This window comes from Crinia signifera, chromosome 9 (genome assembly GCF_055691185.1).
Source record: "Crinia signifera chromosome 9, ASM5569118v1, whole genome shotgun sequence".
In the NCBI taxonomy this organism is placed as follows: Eukaryota; Metazoa; Chordata; class Amphibia; order Anura; family Myobatrachidae; genus Crinia; species Crinia signifera.
In genome coordinates this window covers 128,011,497-128,029,145 of record NC_139225.1, presented here as the reverse complement: position 1 = coordinate 128,029,145, position 17,649 = coordinate 128,011,497, and the positions used below count along the sequence as shown (strand labels likewise).

The 17,649-nt window shown below is 49.4% G+C and overlaps 1 protein-coding gene across 2 annotated transcripts in view; it reads right to left on the bottom strand.

Annotated features, from left to right (window-relative positions):
- LTBP4 (latent transforming growth factor beta binding protein 4) overlaps window positions 1-17,649 on the bottom strand; it is a 122,842-nt gene that overhangs the window by 66,306 nt on the left and 38,887 nt on the right. For both annotated transcript variants that reach the window (XM_083159735.1, XM_083159736.1), the window contains exons 2-4: window positions 6,807-7,022; window positions 3,090-3,331; window positions 933-1,035 (exon numbers count right to left, since the gene is read on the bottom strand). In XM_083159735.1, coding sequence (XP_083015861.1) covers window positions 933-1,035; window positions 3,090-3,331; window positions 6,807-7,022 — 561 coding nt within the window. The remainder of the gene's footprint in view (window positions 1-932; window positions 1,036-3,089; window positions 3,332-6,806; window positions 7,023-17,649) is intronic.

Here is a 17,649-nt window from a genome sequence, read left to right as displayed (position 1 = left end):
TGTATGTCACGCGTCGTCTCTCTCAAATGACAATACACTGTTGGGGTCTATGCGCACCCTGAGTATACGTCACACGTCATCTCTCTCCAGTGACAATACACTCTTGGGGTCTATGCTGACCCTGAGTATATACGTCACGCGTCGTCTCTCTCCGGTGACAATACACTGTTGGGGTCTATGCTCACCCTGAAGATACGTCACGCGTCGTCTCTCTCCAGTGACAATACACTGTTGGGTTCTATGCTAATGCTAAGTAAACATCACACCTTGCAATTGCAGCACAACAACACAGCGACCATATAATGAAATGACTGTAGTCTATGCACTGGCTTTCCTGTGTTCTTGGTCTGCAGATTTGATCTTCGTAATAAACCATTATGGGTTAGGAATTAGAAAATTAAATCAATTTGTAAATATACAGATGGAGCGCCTCTCAACCAGTGCTGGGGCTCGCCAGAATGCCACCACTGACAAGCTGGCGCTCCATCTAACTGGGACGCGCGAGTGTACCACATGCACGCGTGTTGCCGTTTCCTGGCGGCGGGGGACATGGACTCTGCCCATCTCCCCTTCAGGGAGATGGGCAGGGTTAGGGGGGGGGCGGGGAGGAGGGATCGGGCGGCGGGGACCGGCGGCAAAGCGGTGGGGACCGGCGGCAAATCGGTGGGGAGCTCCATACGAAGGGGACGCACACTTGTCTCGTGCGCGTGCGTCCCCTTCCGGGGGCTGGCAGCTGGCGAATCTACTGCTGGCCCCTGCAAGAATGAGAGCAGCTCCACCTGTACTTGTTACATAAACTACATACTTAATATATGTATAATTAGTTTACCCTTAGGAACGCCAATCCAACCTGTCAGCGAAACAGAATATTTCCTGTTTAGCAAACCTAAACACAGAGGACCATTCATACCAGCCAGAGGGGAATAACTTACCATTGTGCCCAGGGCAGGGTGTACAGCCATGTACCCCCCAGGCCACTCCAGATCCCCGGCAGCAGATATCCTGAGTCCTCAGGCCAGGTATGGGTGAACCGCACTGCAATACAAGCAGAAAGCTGGATTTACATGATAGGAGAGCAGATGTTCTGGCAGCCGGGTGGAATATGTCATAGCCTGGGCCCAACATTCACTAGACTTGATGTCTCCCCATGGGAAAGCAAGAAATGTGCTGTCATTGAAACTGACTCGTGCTTTCCCAAGACTGCGCTGTCCTGTCACATGGACAATGATGGATCAGTCATAAAGGGATAGGCTCTTTGATGAGATCCCATGAGACGGTACAGTCATACACTGGAAAAAGATCTTTCTCTGCTAATCATGCGAGTTAGTAATATCACTTAAGTCAAGTGGGACCAAACTATTCCAAACAGCAGCTTCAGGGAGCTGATTATGAAACCAACACACCAGGCTGCAAATACCAATGCTGAATACATACTTGCAGACATTTTGGGTGCACTCAAGAGGTGGGGGATGTAAATTTGCATAATCAAGCCACGCCCCAATTGCAGGAAATACCATGATTTGTTGGTGTGTGTGAAGGGGCGGGACTAAAATGGCGTAAGTTGCATCATTTTAACCCTGCCCCCTCCATGTTCACTTGCAAATGCCGGCAGTTGACCAACATAGTAAGAAGAGGCGGGGGACAATGTGGAAGATCCAGGGAAATACGGGAGGCTTCTCCACCCTTCCAAGAGGGCCGAATTTTCGGGAGCCGCCCGACCATTCCAGGAGGGTAGGAAAGTATGGCTTAATTATAGATTCAATTACCGGCGACCATCTCCCAAAGGACGAGATGGCCGCCGGGCCCTATTCAATGCTATCTTTCTCGACCGCATTGAACAGGGGAGCTCGGCAGAACGTGCCCGACTTCACAAGCAGTCGGGCTCGTTCTGCCGGGAAAGGCCGGGAAGTGTTGAGTTTTCGGCTGCAGCTCGCCTCTTCCCAGCCGCAGATCGCAGCCACGCCCCCTTCTCACCCCGCTGCAGGCAGGACATTGAATCCTGCCTGCGATTTCTCGGTCGAGCAGACTGAGAGCGGGACAGGGTCACGGCTGTCGAGCAAGCTCGACAGCCGTGACCCCAGATTGAATTCCCCCCTTAGTCCCTCCCTATATGCTCCTTACCCTAATCTCTGTCTTCACAGCTTCCCCTGTCTATATCCAGGAAGTTTGAAACATCAGAAACATATCATTTTGGTTTCACTTTCTGTTAGGAATTAATTTGGTCCATCGAGCAGCCTCTATTGGTCACTGTGGGGTACTTCACTTCAAAAAGGGGTGGAGGATTTAGCTTTTTATTATACAGATTATGATCTCCCCTTGTGAATTATTGTATGGGGTAAGTAATCTGTTCTAGAACAGGAAGGGATATATAACAAATGACAGATAAAGCAGACAATTTTTAGGGTGCTCGCTATAAAAGGACTGACGAGTAATCAGGTGCTTTTTGTACTAGGTGGAAAGGGACATGGAGATCTAGCTTTTTTTAATGTTTTTCCTCAAGAACTCTGACAGCAATGTTTCAGTAAAGAGCAGGGTTGCCGATTTTTAAATCTCCCGGAGAGGAGACTTTCCTTACCCGATCGGGGGGGGGGGGGCTTGACTGTGATGTCATTAAGCCCCGTCCCCATTACGGGAAATAGGAGAAATGACTGATCTCCATGGAGGGGGCGGGGCTAAAATGACACGATTGTGACATTTTAGCTCCGCCCCCTCCTCTGAGACCCGCGGATTGCGGCATTTGCATGCCGCGATTTGGGGGGCTCAGGGGGGTCCCCCAGATTCCGGGAGGGTTGCCCTCCCTTCCGGGGGGGCCGGGAGGGGGACCCGATTTTCGGGAGACTCCCGGGAATTCCGGGAGGGTCGGCAACCCTGGTAAAGAGTTGTAGGTAAGCCTTTGCCACGGGTAGAATCCAGAATGCCAGATGTACTCAGCTTGAAAAGTTATAAAATGGAGAGTGATAAACCATCAGCCAATCAGCTCCTAACTACTATGTCACAGGTTGTGTTTGAGAAATGATAGGTAGGAACTGATTGGTTGGTGGTTTATCACTCTCCGTTGAAATCTAGTATCTTCAGGAACCAATATGTACCTGACCATTGTCAAGTCGTCTGAAGCAGTACCCATAGCCAGCGGTTTCTGAATATTCATTGATCCTGGGGCTGCTCTGAGCCTGTACTCTGTGCACAGGGACTCTGACCGCCTGACTCTGGGAGACATCTCTGCGCCCAGCACTTGACTGTCCTTCCTGTCTGTCCACTCGCTCCACCTGATGGATGTTCACAGAGGCCTCTGGGGGGTGTTCTACATGGACCTTCACGATGGAAGCTCCCCCTGTAGGAACAGGACCAGAGCTGGCATAACACATAACATACTGTACCACGGACATCAAGAAAATAAAATATAATAGAATGAAACAGTCTTTAAGTAATGGTAACAGTGAACGTTTCTACATTATGTAAAATAAAGTCCCTGTTAAGCATCTGACTGTTTGTTTGGGATAATCCTGGGAACCTCTGGATAGATTTTGGTGCATCTATTCACATTTAAATAGAACATAGCTGCCTACCCTCCTGCATTCTGCAGGAGACTCCCTGAAATAACAGCAATCTCCCTCTCTCCCTCATTAGTCTACCAATCTCCCTCATGTCATCTAGCCCACATTACACATTTACATCATAGTTACCTCCCTCCTGCATTCTGCAGGAGACTCCCTGACATAGCAGCAATCTCCCTCTCACCGTCATTAGTCTAACAATCTCCCTCATGTCACCTAGCCCACATTACACTGTTACATCATAGTTACCTCCCCTCCTGCATTCTGCAGGAGACTCCCTGACATAGCAGCAATCTCCCTCTCTCCCTCATTAGTTTACCAATCTCCCTCATGTCACCTAGCCCATATTACACTGTTACATCATAGTTACCTCCCCTCATGCATTCTGCAGGAGACTCCCTGACATAGCAGCAATCTCCCTCTCTCCCTCATTAGTTTACCAATCTCCCTCATGTCACCTAGCCCACATTACACTGTTACATTTTTTGGGGGAAAAAAGGAATGAGAGATAGATACAGTTATATTGAATCATCAGCACCTTTTCCCAGCACTTTACCAAGTATAGTAGCTCTTACTAACTGCTTTGGGGATCATCTACATTTGGATATAAGTAATTTTACAAGATTCCCCTCAGATGTAGCAGTACACACCTATGCTTCTAGGTGCCACATTCACAATCTCTTTTCACAATATCTCCATATATGGAACTAGACACGCCCTTTGGGAGGAGCATGACACGCCCCCTCAATGGGGCACTGTGCAAAATTGTACTACCAACTATAATCTCCCTGAAACTTGTTTTCAAAAGTAGGCAAGTATGAAATAGAACATATTTCAAGAAAGCTTTAGATGTATGAAACTTTAATCTATGACAAAAGGGACCCAACAGTGCCAATTTTAGTGAAGCAAATCAAAGAAAAAAAGTCAGTCCGAGAGCTTTCTTGGCTTACACTACCTAAAGCGTACATATATATATGAGCCTAATTCAGACCTGATTGCAAAGCACCTTTTTCCTCAAATGGGCAAAAACCATAGGCCTTATTCTAGTTCACTCTTTCTGGCAAAATCCTTCTTAGATAGACAAAACCATGTGCACCGCAGGGGGGCAGATGTAAAATGTGCAGAGAGAATTAGATTTGGGTGAGTTATTTTGTTTCTGTGCAGGGAAAATACTGTCTGCTTTATTTTTACACTGCAATATAGATCTCACTTTGAAGTAAAACTCCACCCAAATCTAATTCTCTCTTCACAAGTTACATCTGCCCCACCTGCAGTGCACATGGTTTTGTCCATCTAAGAAGGAATTTGTCAGAAAGAGTGAACTAGAATAAGTCCCCATCTGCACTGCAGGTGGGGCAGATGTAACATGTGCAGATAGAGATCGATTTGGGTGAGTTTTTGATTCTGTGCAGGGTAAATACTGGCTGATTTATTCTTACACTGCAATTTAGATTTCAGTTTGAACACACCCCACCCAAATCTAACTCTCTCTGCACATGTTACATCTGCCTCATCTGCAGTACAACATGGTTTTGTCCATTTAAGAAAAAAAGGTGCTTTGCGATCAGATCTGAGTTAAGCCCTATATCAAAACGATGGATTTGGGGCCTTATTCTGGTGCATTTGCTCCACCGCGTGTTTGCACGGAGGAGCAATGATTTTCTTCTGAGCATGTGCATATGCTGGGTGCGAGTAAGCATGGCGAACTGCTAGTTTACCATCCCATTCGCATCCAGTAGTGCAGGCAGGGGGCGTGGGGCGGCGGTGACAGGCTGCGCACATGTTCCCATGAAAACGCTGGGCACTCCCATGGAGATTAGGTAGTAACACGGGTGCCAGGGGTGGGCAGCTGACAACACCGGATGTCAGCTGCCCACCCTCTTCCCGTACAGGGAGCAGGCAAAGCTAAGACACCAGAGACTCTGTGAGCGTTGGCCGGTGTTTAACCCATATGCAAAACTGCAGCATTGCGTGTGGACCAGAATAAGGTCCTTAATTTCACACTATGTAGAAATTGATACGTATTATCCACGTTCTCTATAAAAATTGATGTCAGCCATGTTTCCGGATACAAAATGTCAGGTTGACATGGGTTTTTCACTGTCTTTTGAGCCGACATGTGTCGGCAGCAATGTTCCCTCTAATTTTACGGAGGCTGTGTGCGGCAAAAGATTTTGGCTGTGCAACTTTTGAAGGAAATTCAAATTTTTGTGCGTCACTTATATATAACTGGAAAATGAAGTTCAGCATTTGTGTTAACTTTACTTCAAAATGATATTAAACATTCAAACATTCAAAACACAGCACACAATGTAGTTAGTGGGTGAAACACACATTAATTGAGTCCACAACTGCAAAATGGGACCACTGTTGTAATGTCTGTGCGCATGCTCGTCGAGTTGTGTGCGCGCGCACGTGCGCACAGCTTAGAGGGAACACTGGTCGGCAGGCGGTATTTCATGCCCTACCATCCACTAGGGCGTGGTGGGAGAAGAAAATAGTGCCCGAAGCATCGCGAGCGAAGAGAGCAATGCGATGGGCTGTGGTTGATTTCCAGCTCCGTCCATATTGACTGGGTCGACATTCGAGTAAAAAAAACTGTGAAAAAAACCCATGTCGACATAACCCATGTCAAACTAACGCATTTGTCGACCTAAACCCATGTCGACCTTGTCCCATGTCGACCTAGACACCTGTCAACCTTCACCCATGTCGACTTAGAACCCTGTCGACCTTGCTACCTGTCGACCCAACGGTGTCAACCTAATGACTGTCGACCTAAGTGTAGTCGATAATACGATCCACACCCAGCCAGGGCGGGTCACTAGTAGAGTATAACATGATGATTGGTTAATACATGGCAATGCTTTAGATTATTACATGGTGGAATACAGTAAAGCTGCTGACTTTCATCCATTTATCTCAGGACTGGTCATAAATAATGGAAAAGAAAACAAGTGGATAGGTCACCCCTAGCATCCAATCATCTTCTATCTATTATATTACAGAATGTGCAATAATATAAACTAAAATCGGATTGGTTACTAAGGGCAACTATTACTTGCCCTTTTTCTAAGACCATAGCAACAAATCAGCTTCTACTGTAACTATCATTTATCTATTGAACCCTTGAACATTATAGACAGAATCGGATTGGTTGCTATGGGTTATTAGAAGCTTTAGAAAGCCCTCCCCCCTGGTCTAGAACCTATTGCAGCGCACATAGGGGAATATGCTGTTTGTTCCTCATACCGTCTTTCTCCGGCTGGTGATTGGACAGAGGTAACGTGTACACAGATTTCATCAATAAATTATCTTCCACGCTACTGTTCCTGATTGTGAGCGCAGCCACGGCACCGTTTGTGGACACCGGAATCTGGCAGAACTTCCCAGTGAAGGTTGGGGGGCAGATGCACGTGTCCTTCTTTATACATACTCCACCATTATGGCACAATAGTGGGCAAAGGACTGTAAAAAGAAATAAATAAATAATAAACTTAAAGTTAGAGATGACACATCAGAAATAATGAGGCTCATTTACAAACATGCAATAACCTACAACAATCAGATGTTCTTATTATATAAGCGGTAATAGAACAATGAAAGCAAACAGTTTTTTAAGTTGCTGCTGCTTTGTGTATAAAGACCCATGTATTAAGGGTATATTTATTACCAGTTCCTTATATAGCGCACACACAGATTCCGCAGCACTTTACAGAGAATATTTGAACAGTCACATCAGTCCCTGCCCCAGTGGAGCTTACAATCTATATTCCCTACCACATGTACACGCACACAGAGACATTCTTGGGTTAATTTGTTGGGAGCTAATTAGCCTACCAGTATATTTTTGGATTGTGGGAGGAAAACGGAGTACCCGGAGGAAACCCACACAAGTACGTGGAGAATATACCTCTCCCCCACCTACCGGCAACAGCATCTCCACCTACCAGTCCTGCCCCCCCAGGCCAGCGTCTCAGTCCTTACCCCCCCCCCCCCAACAGCATCGCCACCCACCAGTCCCCCGGTAGAACTACAAGTCCCAGCCTGTGCGGTCAGGGCATGCTGGGACTTGGAGTGCTTCACTAACCTCATATTCAAACATCTCCGTCCGTCCACACCCCACCCCTCACTCCCAGCAGCATCTCAACCCGAGAGTGCCCCCCCCCCCACATCATCGTCCATCCACACCCCCCTCCAAACCCCAACCAAACCTACCCCCCCCCCCCTCCCGTCTGCATCTCCGCCTGCAACGGATGGGCATTCTACTGCCCCCGGCCACCCAAAAGCATGTCTGTCCGTATGGTAGAACTACAAGTCCCAAAGTGTTCTGTCAGCGCATGCTGGTACTTGGAGTGCTTCAATAACCTCATATTCAATCACCTCTGTCCGTCCACCCCCCACCCCACTCCCAGCAGCATCTCAACCCGAGAGCCCTCATTCCCCCCAGCCCACCCACCATCCGTCAGCCCCCCCCCCCATTCTTCATCCATCCGCACCCTTCCCCTCCTGGCAGCAGCATCTCACACTGCAAGTCGCCCCCCCCATGGCCATTGTCTCCATCCATCTGCACCCCCCACACCCCCATCTCCACCTGTCCAAACCCCCCTCCCACCAGTAGCATCTCCACCGGTGACTCACCTCCACCACACACCCACCCCCATCCTTCCATCCGACCCCCCCCCCCCTCCCCTCCCGGCACCAGTATCTCCGTCCGCAACCTCAGGCCTCGCATCCCAACCCTAGGCCCAAACCGACCCGTCCCGTCCCCCTCATCTCCGTCCGTCCGCACCTCTACCCCACCTCACGGCAGCAGCATCTCCACCTTAGTATGTTAGTGCAGTGGTTCTCAAATTTGGTCCTTAGGTCCCCACACAGTTTTCCATGTCACCCGACAGGTGCACTTATTACTGACTGACACATTTTAAAAGATCCACAGGTGGAGCTAATTATTTCACTTGCGATTCTGTGAGGAGACCTGCAAAACATGCACCGTGTGGAGTCCTGAGGACCGAGTTTAAGAACCTGTGTGTTATTGGATCTATGTGATGCTGGCTTGCAGGACATGCCGATGCTATTAGTTCTACAAATGGCTCCCATGGCTTTTTAAAACGTACAGTTTTATCGTTATACTTCTTTAATTATCTTCTGCGCTTAATCTATTACCCTGAAGGTTCCTGACTATTTTAGACAAAATGCCAGTGTGTGCCCATCAGTGTGTGCCCATCTCTACAAAACAAAAGTATTATTTATTTGATAACGGAGGAGTTCAGAGTCTGTGTAATGGGCCCCACACACAGCACAATTTTCAGGCATTTTCTGAGCGATTTTACTAAATCACTCAGAAAATGCCTGAAAATGCATGTAAATCGCTGTGTGTATAGCCCACACAGCGATTTGCATGCGCGCCCCCGCCGTTCTGAATCTGCACAAGATTCAGAACGGACCTGCCCGTCAATCAAGAGCAGTCGCTCAGAAGCTCCTGCTCATATGTGGCCTCGGATGTGAGCAGGGCCTTCTGAGCGACGCCCTGATGTCCCACAACGCCGCCCCCCTTGCCACGCCGGACGCCGCCCCCCCTGCTCGCCGCACGAAAGCACAGTAAAGACCCGCCGCCCCACCGCCTCCCCCTGCTCCCTCCCCCCTCCCTCTGCTCGCCACACGGAGACGGAGCAGGGGGAAAACACTCCACAAATCTGCTGCCTACCCGCAGCAACTCCCGGTCCCCCTGTCACCTGTCCTCCTCGGGCGGCGATGTACTTCAAGCCGCCTGCCCGCTCAGACGTCCCCCTGCTGCTGCAGCTCCACTGCCACCAATGATAAGGCACCCCTATTTATTTCTATATAATAAAACCACTGCCGCCAATGAGAAGGCTTCCCTAATTATATATATATATATATATATATATATATATAACCACTGCCACCAATAACAAGCCTTCCCTAATTATATATATATATATATATATATATATATATATATATATATATATATAACCACTGCCACCAATAACAAGCCTTCCCTATATATATATATATATATATACATATATATATATATATATAACCACTGCCACCAATAACAAGCCTTCCCTATATATATATATATATATATATATATATATATATATATATATATATATATATATATATACATATACATATATAACCACTGCCACCAATATAGATAGATATATAATGGAGATGATTCGGCTCTCCCTGTGTGGTGCCCGCTCCAAGTGAATGTGCGCTGGGCCACCAGCGCACATTGATTTGCGCCTATACTGCATTTTATAGGGGAAGCGGTCATCTATTAGAATGAACTTAGGTCTACAGTCATTAGGTCGACCCCACTAGGTCGACTGGCAGGAAGGTCGACCTGACTTAAGGTCGACATGGGCCAAGGTCGACATGACTTAAGGTCGAATTTGCATAAAGGTCGACATGAGGAAGGTCGACTGGTCATAAGGTCGACATGGGTTTTTCACTGTTTTTTGAGCCGACATGTGCCGACAGGCGATGCGAGGGTCCGATTCTCATTGCCAACTGTGTCCATGTCGACTGTGTCGACATTCGGATAAAAAAAAACAGTGAAAAACCCATGTCGACCTTATGACCAGTCGACCTTCCTCATGTCGACCTTTATGCAAATTCGACCTTAAGTCCTGTCGACCTTGGCCCATGTCGACATTAAATCAGGTCGACCTTCCTGCCAGTCGACCTAATGGGGTCGACCTAATGACTGTAGACCTAAGTTCATTCTGACAGATGTACCGATTCCGTGTGTGTGTGTATATATATATATATATATATATATATATATATATATATATATATATATATATATATATATATATATATAAATAATGACAAAGAAGGTGACACTCCCCCAGGCTTTAGTTCAACCCCTTTATTTAAATTTTGAATACTTTTTTTATTTCCCTGAAGTTTCTGTGAGAGATTTGAAATCTCTCATGCTGAATCTGCCATTATGAATCTCTGGCACAAATCTGTGTGTGTGTGGCTCATTATCTGAAAATTCCGTTTTTAGGGAAATCTCTCGTGCTGAATCTCCCGTTATGAATCTCTGGCACAAATCTCTGCGTATGTAGGCCCCATAAGAGAGTGGGTGAAGGCTGCATAAGCCAGAAGCCATATAAGAGCCCTGACTTAGGTCAAAGAAAGTTCAGTAAGGTGAAAAAAAAACTTAGGCTGGCTGTTCTGCCTGGATACAAGCTGGTGATCAGGCAGGGACCTATCAGGGGATTTGAGGGAGTAGCCAGTCAAAGGTTATATAGGTTATGATGATCATGTGACCTCATCCTTTCTTTGCCATTTTTGAAGTGCTGCAGTCCTGCGCGGATCTGAGGTAAGAGGAATTTTTGTCTTTTCACTTGCTCTAGTTAAGATATGCCCCGTCCAAGACGTTCTGCGCCCCCCCCCCCGCCGCCTTGTGGATGCGGCCCGGCCGTTATCTGCGGCGGGGTACCGCCGTCCACGGGTGAGGGTCCTTGGGGCGCAGGAGAACGCTGTGGTAGCCGGGTCCCCTGAGGGGAGCCTGGCTGCGGGGCTCTTACTGCCTTCAGGCAGTCAGTTCTCCCCGGTGAGCGTGGTCAGCGCTACACCGGGGGTGGGGGATGTGTCTGCCATTGAGGGTGAGCCGGCGGGTACTGAGGTGGTCGAGGTCCGGGCCTTGCCGGGTCCCTCGGCGGGCGCTAGCATCCCCCCGCTGCCTCAGGGCGCGTCCGTCAGGGACGCGTCGCTGGAGGCCTCCGGTCCGGCGCCTGAGGTCTTGGCAGACTCTCAGGCGGCGGGCGGGTCGCGGGTGACGGCACGGGTCTCTGCGCCTGCTGGCGCGAGACCCGTTCCGGAGCTGCAGGGAGAGGGCGGGCTTGTAGTTGTGTCGCGAGCCCCGGCGCCGGCTGGCGCGGGGCTCGCGTCATCAGTAGCAGTGTCCGTCGGGTTGCCGGGATCGGAGCAGGCCCCGGCGCCGGCTGACGCGACTACAGCGTCATCAATGCCGGAGCCGGGGATACAGGCGGCTCCCGTCCCGGCTTTGCAGGTCGTAGCGTCGGAGGATAAATGTGGTTTCCTCCATTGCGGGAGGAGGCCAGAGTGTACAAGCTACCAGCACGTTGAGGGACATGGATGTGGCAGGGGGCAGGGGGGGAGGGAGGGGGGAGGTTACGCTGGGAACTCACAGTGGGCACAGTGGGTTGGGAGCTTTTCCTCACACACTGGTGGCAGGGGAGTCTGCAGCAGCAGCTGCTGCAGGCTCTGGGAATTTTGTACCCAGGCCAGCAGTCAATACTGGCCTGGGAGGTTTTAACATGCCCCCACCAGATTTAGGGCCCAATCCCAGGGGCCCCGTAGGGGGGGGGGTTTGGGGGTCAGTCAGGCCTGGAACCCAGTAGTTTTTTCAGCGGGCGTGCCCATTGGTGCGGGGGGGTTAGGGCACATGGTTTACTCCAGGAGCACGTTAGCCACGTCCGTGCAGTTGCAGGGTCCCCCCCTAGGGGCGCAGCCCACATCATCTTGGGGGGGAGGTTTGTCCACACCATCATGGCAGGGGGCTCATTCAGGTTTTTTGGGGCAGTTTTCCCCCGGGGGGGCTTTCCCGGGCAGTGGCCCCCTGCGGGGTCCCCGTATTTTCAGGCTCATTTGGGGGGAGGGGGTTATGGGGCGTGGCCGCAAATTGCACCTTGGAGGCACCAGGCGGTCCCTGCAGTAGGGCCGCATTTCTCTTCGGGCTTCCAGGGCGTTCCTACCAGTCAGCCACTTGTGTGGTCCACGGGGGCGCAGGGGTACAGTCCGCATAGCTCCGTTGGGTATGGGTGGGATCAGAGTTTTGGCTCTCAGGGGCTCTGGTCGTCCCCAAGGGGACAGGGGGCAACCTTGCCTCATGTGAGCGGTAATGCTGTGGGGGCTCAAAGTGTTTTTTCCCCAATGGGAGTTCCCCCGTTGCCTAGGGGACCTCCACCCAGCGCCACAGTGTCAGCTCCACCTCCCCCACCATTGGATCCACCGATGGGGTCAGGAGGTGGGGCAATTTGTTGTCTTCTTCCCCCCTCCCAGTTGTATGTTCACAGGAAGCGAGCGTTTCAGCGACAACGGTGGTTTCCAGAAGAAGGAGTCGGGAGGGCAGGGAAGAGCCAAGGATGACGGCGGGATCAACATCATCATCAGTTTCCAGGTTGGCCGTTGCGGCCGATGAAGTTCCGGGGACTTCTGGTGCTGGTGAGTGTGCAGTTACTTTTTCAACATGTGATTCCTCTGATAGTGATAGCACCAGCGTGGGGTCGGATTCCCCGCGTCGCCCGCGTAAGCTGGCTAGGCTCATTGCGCGTCATGTAGCTAAGGCAACTAGTAAGGACAAGGTTGCGAGTTCTGCGCCACCTCCCACGGATTGTTAAGTGGCTCAGGGGGTACCCTGATGCCGTGGTGGCTCGTTTTTTATGGGAGGGTTTCAGTTCAGGGTTTCGGTTGCCCATTAGGGGTTCAGTTCACGTGGTGGCATCCAGGAATTTGAAATCGGCTAGGGATTTCCCCCACATTGTTAGGGAGAAAGTTGTTGCGGAGATTAGTCTGGGGCGCATGTGTGGCCCTTTTAGTGTTCCTCCTTTGCAGGGTTTGTGTATTTCCCCAGTGGGTGTGGTTCCCAAGAGCACCCCTGGGAAGTTTAGATTAATACAACATCTTTCACACCCTCATGGGGGCTCAGTTAAAGATGCCATACCCGAGGAACTCTGTAAGGTTAGGTACCAGTTGTTCGAGGAGGCACTCAGTTTGGTTCAGGAGTGTGGGCGAAATGCTCTAATGGGGAAGGTGGATATTGAGTCAGCTTTCAGGCTACTTCCGATCCACCCAGATTCTTTGCGGTTTCTGGGTTTTAAATTTGAAGGGGAGTTCTTTGTTGATAGGTGCTTGCCTATGGGTTGCTCAATATCTTGTGCGTATTTTTAAAAGTTTAGTTGTTTTCTTCATTGGTGCATTCAGAGAGCGTCAGGTTGTCATGGTATTGCGCACTATCTTGACGATTTCCTCTTTGTAGGCCCGGAGGGGAGTCCGTCTGCAAGAGTTTGTTGGAAACTACGGAACAGGTGTTAGGGGTGTTGGGGTTTCCTATTGCAGAGGGTAAGACTGAGGGGCCCACGCACTGTCTGTGTTACCTTGGGATTGAAATAGATACGAGGGAAGGTTGTTGTCGTTTACCAGCTAGCAAGGTGCATAAATGGTTGGGCCTTATACAGGACTGTCTGTCAAAAAGGAAGGTGAGGCTGAAGCAAGTTCAGTCCTTGCTGGGTTGTTTTAACTTTGCATGCAGGGTTATCCCCATGGGTCGAGCCTTCAGCAGGAAGTTGGAACGGGCGACCGCTGGAGTTGCCAGGCAGCACCATTCTGTTTATTTGTCCAAGGAGATAAGGGGTGATTTGCGGACTTGGTCTTCCTTTTTGGAGTCATTTAACAGAGTGGTGTTGTGGCCAGCCCCTCCTTGCTATAATAGCGCTTTGCAGCTTTTCACTGACGCATCGGGCAGTGTGGGCTTTGGAGCTTTCTTTGGAGTGGAATGGTGCGCCGGGGGGTGGCCTGAGTCATGGGTGGAAAGGGGTTTCACCAGAAATTTGTTGCTGTTGGAATTGTTCCCAATTGTGGTAGCCTTGGAGTTGTGGGCCCGGGAGTTAGCAGACAAGCAGGTCATTTTTCGATGTGATAACATGGGCGTTGTGCATACCATTAACAATCAAAGGACTTTGTGCCCTTTTGCCTTGCGGTTACTTAGGCATTTGGTCTTGCAGTGTCTGCGTTTCAACGTGGGTTTTTCAGCATGTCACGTCCCTGGTATTGACAACAAGATAGCGGATGCTCTGTCCCGTTTCCAGTGGAGTAGATTTAGGGAGTTGGTGCCGGATGCATCGGTTGTAGGTTTACCTTGCCCACCTTATATCTGGCAGATTATCGAGCCGGTATAGTGGGACTGGCCAGAAATGCCTTGGCGCCTTCCACGCAGAAGGCTTATGACGCGGCTTGGAGGGATTGGCAGGCTTTTCTGTGCAGGTATGGTCAGGAAGGTGAGTCCTTGGAGGATAGGTTATGTGTTTTTGCTTGGGAACATTTTAAGGCAGGGAGAGCAAAAGGGGCCATGTCCGCTGCCCTTGCGGGCATTGCTTTCCATTCGCGGATTCGGGGTCAGGAGGATCCCACACGGTCTTTTGTCCTAAGAAAGGCAATGAAAGGTTGGGCCAAAGCTGTTCCGGTGGGTAAGGATGCTAGGCGGCCTATTGACTTGGCTTTATTAAAGGATTTAGTGAGGGTCTTGGCAGAAGTTGGGGAGTCCGATTACGAGATCCTGCTTTTTCGCACTGCGTTTGTTTTGGCATTTTTTGGTGCTTTCAGGGTCAGTGAGCTGGTTGCCAAGAGTAGGACTGATGGTAAGTCTGGGTTGCTGTTCAGCGAGGTGCAACTGCGCAGCGACAGTGTGTGCTGCAAGATAGCTAGATCCAAGACGGATCAAGTTGGGAGAGGTAAGTGGGTTATTTTGCAAGCGCAGAGCGAGGTGGAAATTTGCCCAGTCCAGTTGGCGCAGTCTTACTTGGGGATCCGACCAGTAGGGGTTGGGGGGCAGTTTTTATTGCATAATGATAAGTCTGCGCTTTCTAAATTTCAATTTGCGGCTGTTTTAAAGCGCTGTCTGAGTGTGTTGGGGCTCCCGCCTCAAGAGTATGGTACCCATTCCTTTCGGATTGGGTCAGCTACACAGGCTGCGGCAGCTGGGTTGTCCCCAGGGGCGATCCAGGCGCTAGGTCGGTGGAAGTCTGATTCGTAGAGTTATGTTAGATTGGATAAATTGTAGTTGCGCCTGTTGCGCCAACCCTAAAACGAAGTTTACTCCCGGTTTTTGAACGACAGCGTTCAGAAATCGTGGGTGTGAAGGTTGCTTTTACTTTTTCCTCCGAGGGGGCCTTAATTCAATTGGCAAACCAAGGTCCACGGGAGGTTTTTTAAGTTTTTTCCTTCACATGGGTTGAATATGTAAGTTTTGTATATTGGATAAGTACTGATGGTAAGGATTCTTCTTTTTTCAGTTTCAATGGAATCCTCGGGGCAGATATGGCTCATTGGCCATTCCTTCATTTATTGGGCAGGGAGACACCCAATGGGGAGGAGGTCACATGATTATTTAGGAGACAGGTTGGTCAGGTGGATAGGTGTGAGGGGCATGCGCTGGGGTGAGTTCTTGAACGAGCTTTTCAGGCATGAGAGGAATTGGGGTCGTCCCCAGTGGTTGGTCATCCACCTGGGTGGCAACGACATGGGTGTGGTTAAGGGAATCGACTTGATTCTAAGCATAAAGTCAGACTTGGTGGCCGTGCGGGCACATTGGCCCGATGTGAGGATAGTCTGGTCGGAAATTATCCCTCGGTTCCATTGGCGGGGTGCTGTTCGAACCTCTGCCATTGAAAAGGCGAGGAAAAAGGTGAACTCTGCCATTGGAGTTTTTGTTAGAGCTATGGGGGGTAATGTGGTAAGACATCCTTCATTGGTGCTGGATAATGTGAGGTACTATAGAGAGGATGGGGTGCATCTTTCCCCTGTGGGAAACTGCATGTTTCTTGAGGACATTTACCGTTTGTGGGCTTGAATAGTTGCATAGGTTTTTCCCGGGTTGTTATAATTTTTTCTTTTGGGGATGGCGGCTGCGGTTAGTTAACCTTGTGGTGGCGGGAAGTCGCTACCAGCCAGCGGTCAAAGGGGGGCACAAGCGGTCATCGTGGGGCACCATCCCTTTCGTAGGACGGCGGGTGGTCCTTCCCGTGCGGGTGGACAGGGGGCGTTCCCCTGCGGGACCGTCCGCTAAGGGCTCAGCCAGGTTAGGGGGTGGTGAGACCCTCACGATGCAGGTTGTGCCATTAGGAGGCGGTGGTGAACCCCTCCTGCAGTTTCTTTGTGTCTTACGTATATCAAGTTGACTGGGCTGGCGTGTTGGTAGCGGCTTAGTCTTTGCCATCCTCCAAACCTTTAGTTTAAAAGTTAGGGACTCAAAAACCCAAATTCAAAACCAAATTTTTCTAGTTAGTTTACAAGGTCTTCAATAAATATTCCTCTGACCTTTTTAAATTTAACTCTCGGTGTCAGTGTGGTTATTTCTTGTCTGCGTGAGTTATTTGGTGTCGTCTCAATTAATTTTAGATAAGGGTTTTTCATTTAAATAATGTTAAGGTATTTTAAGTTATGGGCTACTTATAGTGTTCTCCTCGGTATAATGTTCATTTTCAGGACATGTTATAAAATACCTCACGGGTACAGTCGGAAACGTGCAGCTCTCCAGCTGACCAGGGTGACTGTCCTCACGACTGAGTACTACACTAACATCAGACCGTCAACTCGAAAAGTAGTTTAGGGAATTTTGACTAGAAAATGGGTGGATATATTTATCTTGCACATATCATTTTATGATGCCCTCTGAGACAGATATTTTGGAAAGACTCCACTGTGCTTCGTTTGGGGGTGAGTGCAGCCCACCCAGATGTGGACCACTTATATACATATGATCTAGATGACGGCCACACTCTGCTGTAGGCCAACCTTACTAATCAGCCTTGATTTTCCACCCACAGGAATATCACAAATGCGCAGGTCCCTGAACACTCAGTATTTTGTGACAGTGAGGAGAAGCAGACGGAACAAGGGTAGGACCAGGACATTCCTGGCCCGCTAGATCTCAGTCCAAACACCTCCCGGAGCCCGCACCATGCAGCACATTTGATATAAAGCAGACACTCACAGAAAGAGCATTGTGAAGTATAATTGAGACTGTATGTGGGTCCAGTAAGGGAGGATTAACCCTCATGGCTGTAAACAAAGCAGGGGCCTGGTTCAGAGATGCCAGTAGTGTCAATGGTGCATGCTAGCAGCTGATATTTTTACTCATGCCATGGGGCCAGATGCACTAAGCTTCCAAAGTGAGAAAATGGAGAGTGATAAACAACCAACCAATCAGTTCCTGCGTTACATTTTTCAAACATAGTCTGTGACATGGCAGGTTGGCCTTTTATCACTCTTTATCACTCTCCATTTTATCACTTTTGAAGCTTAG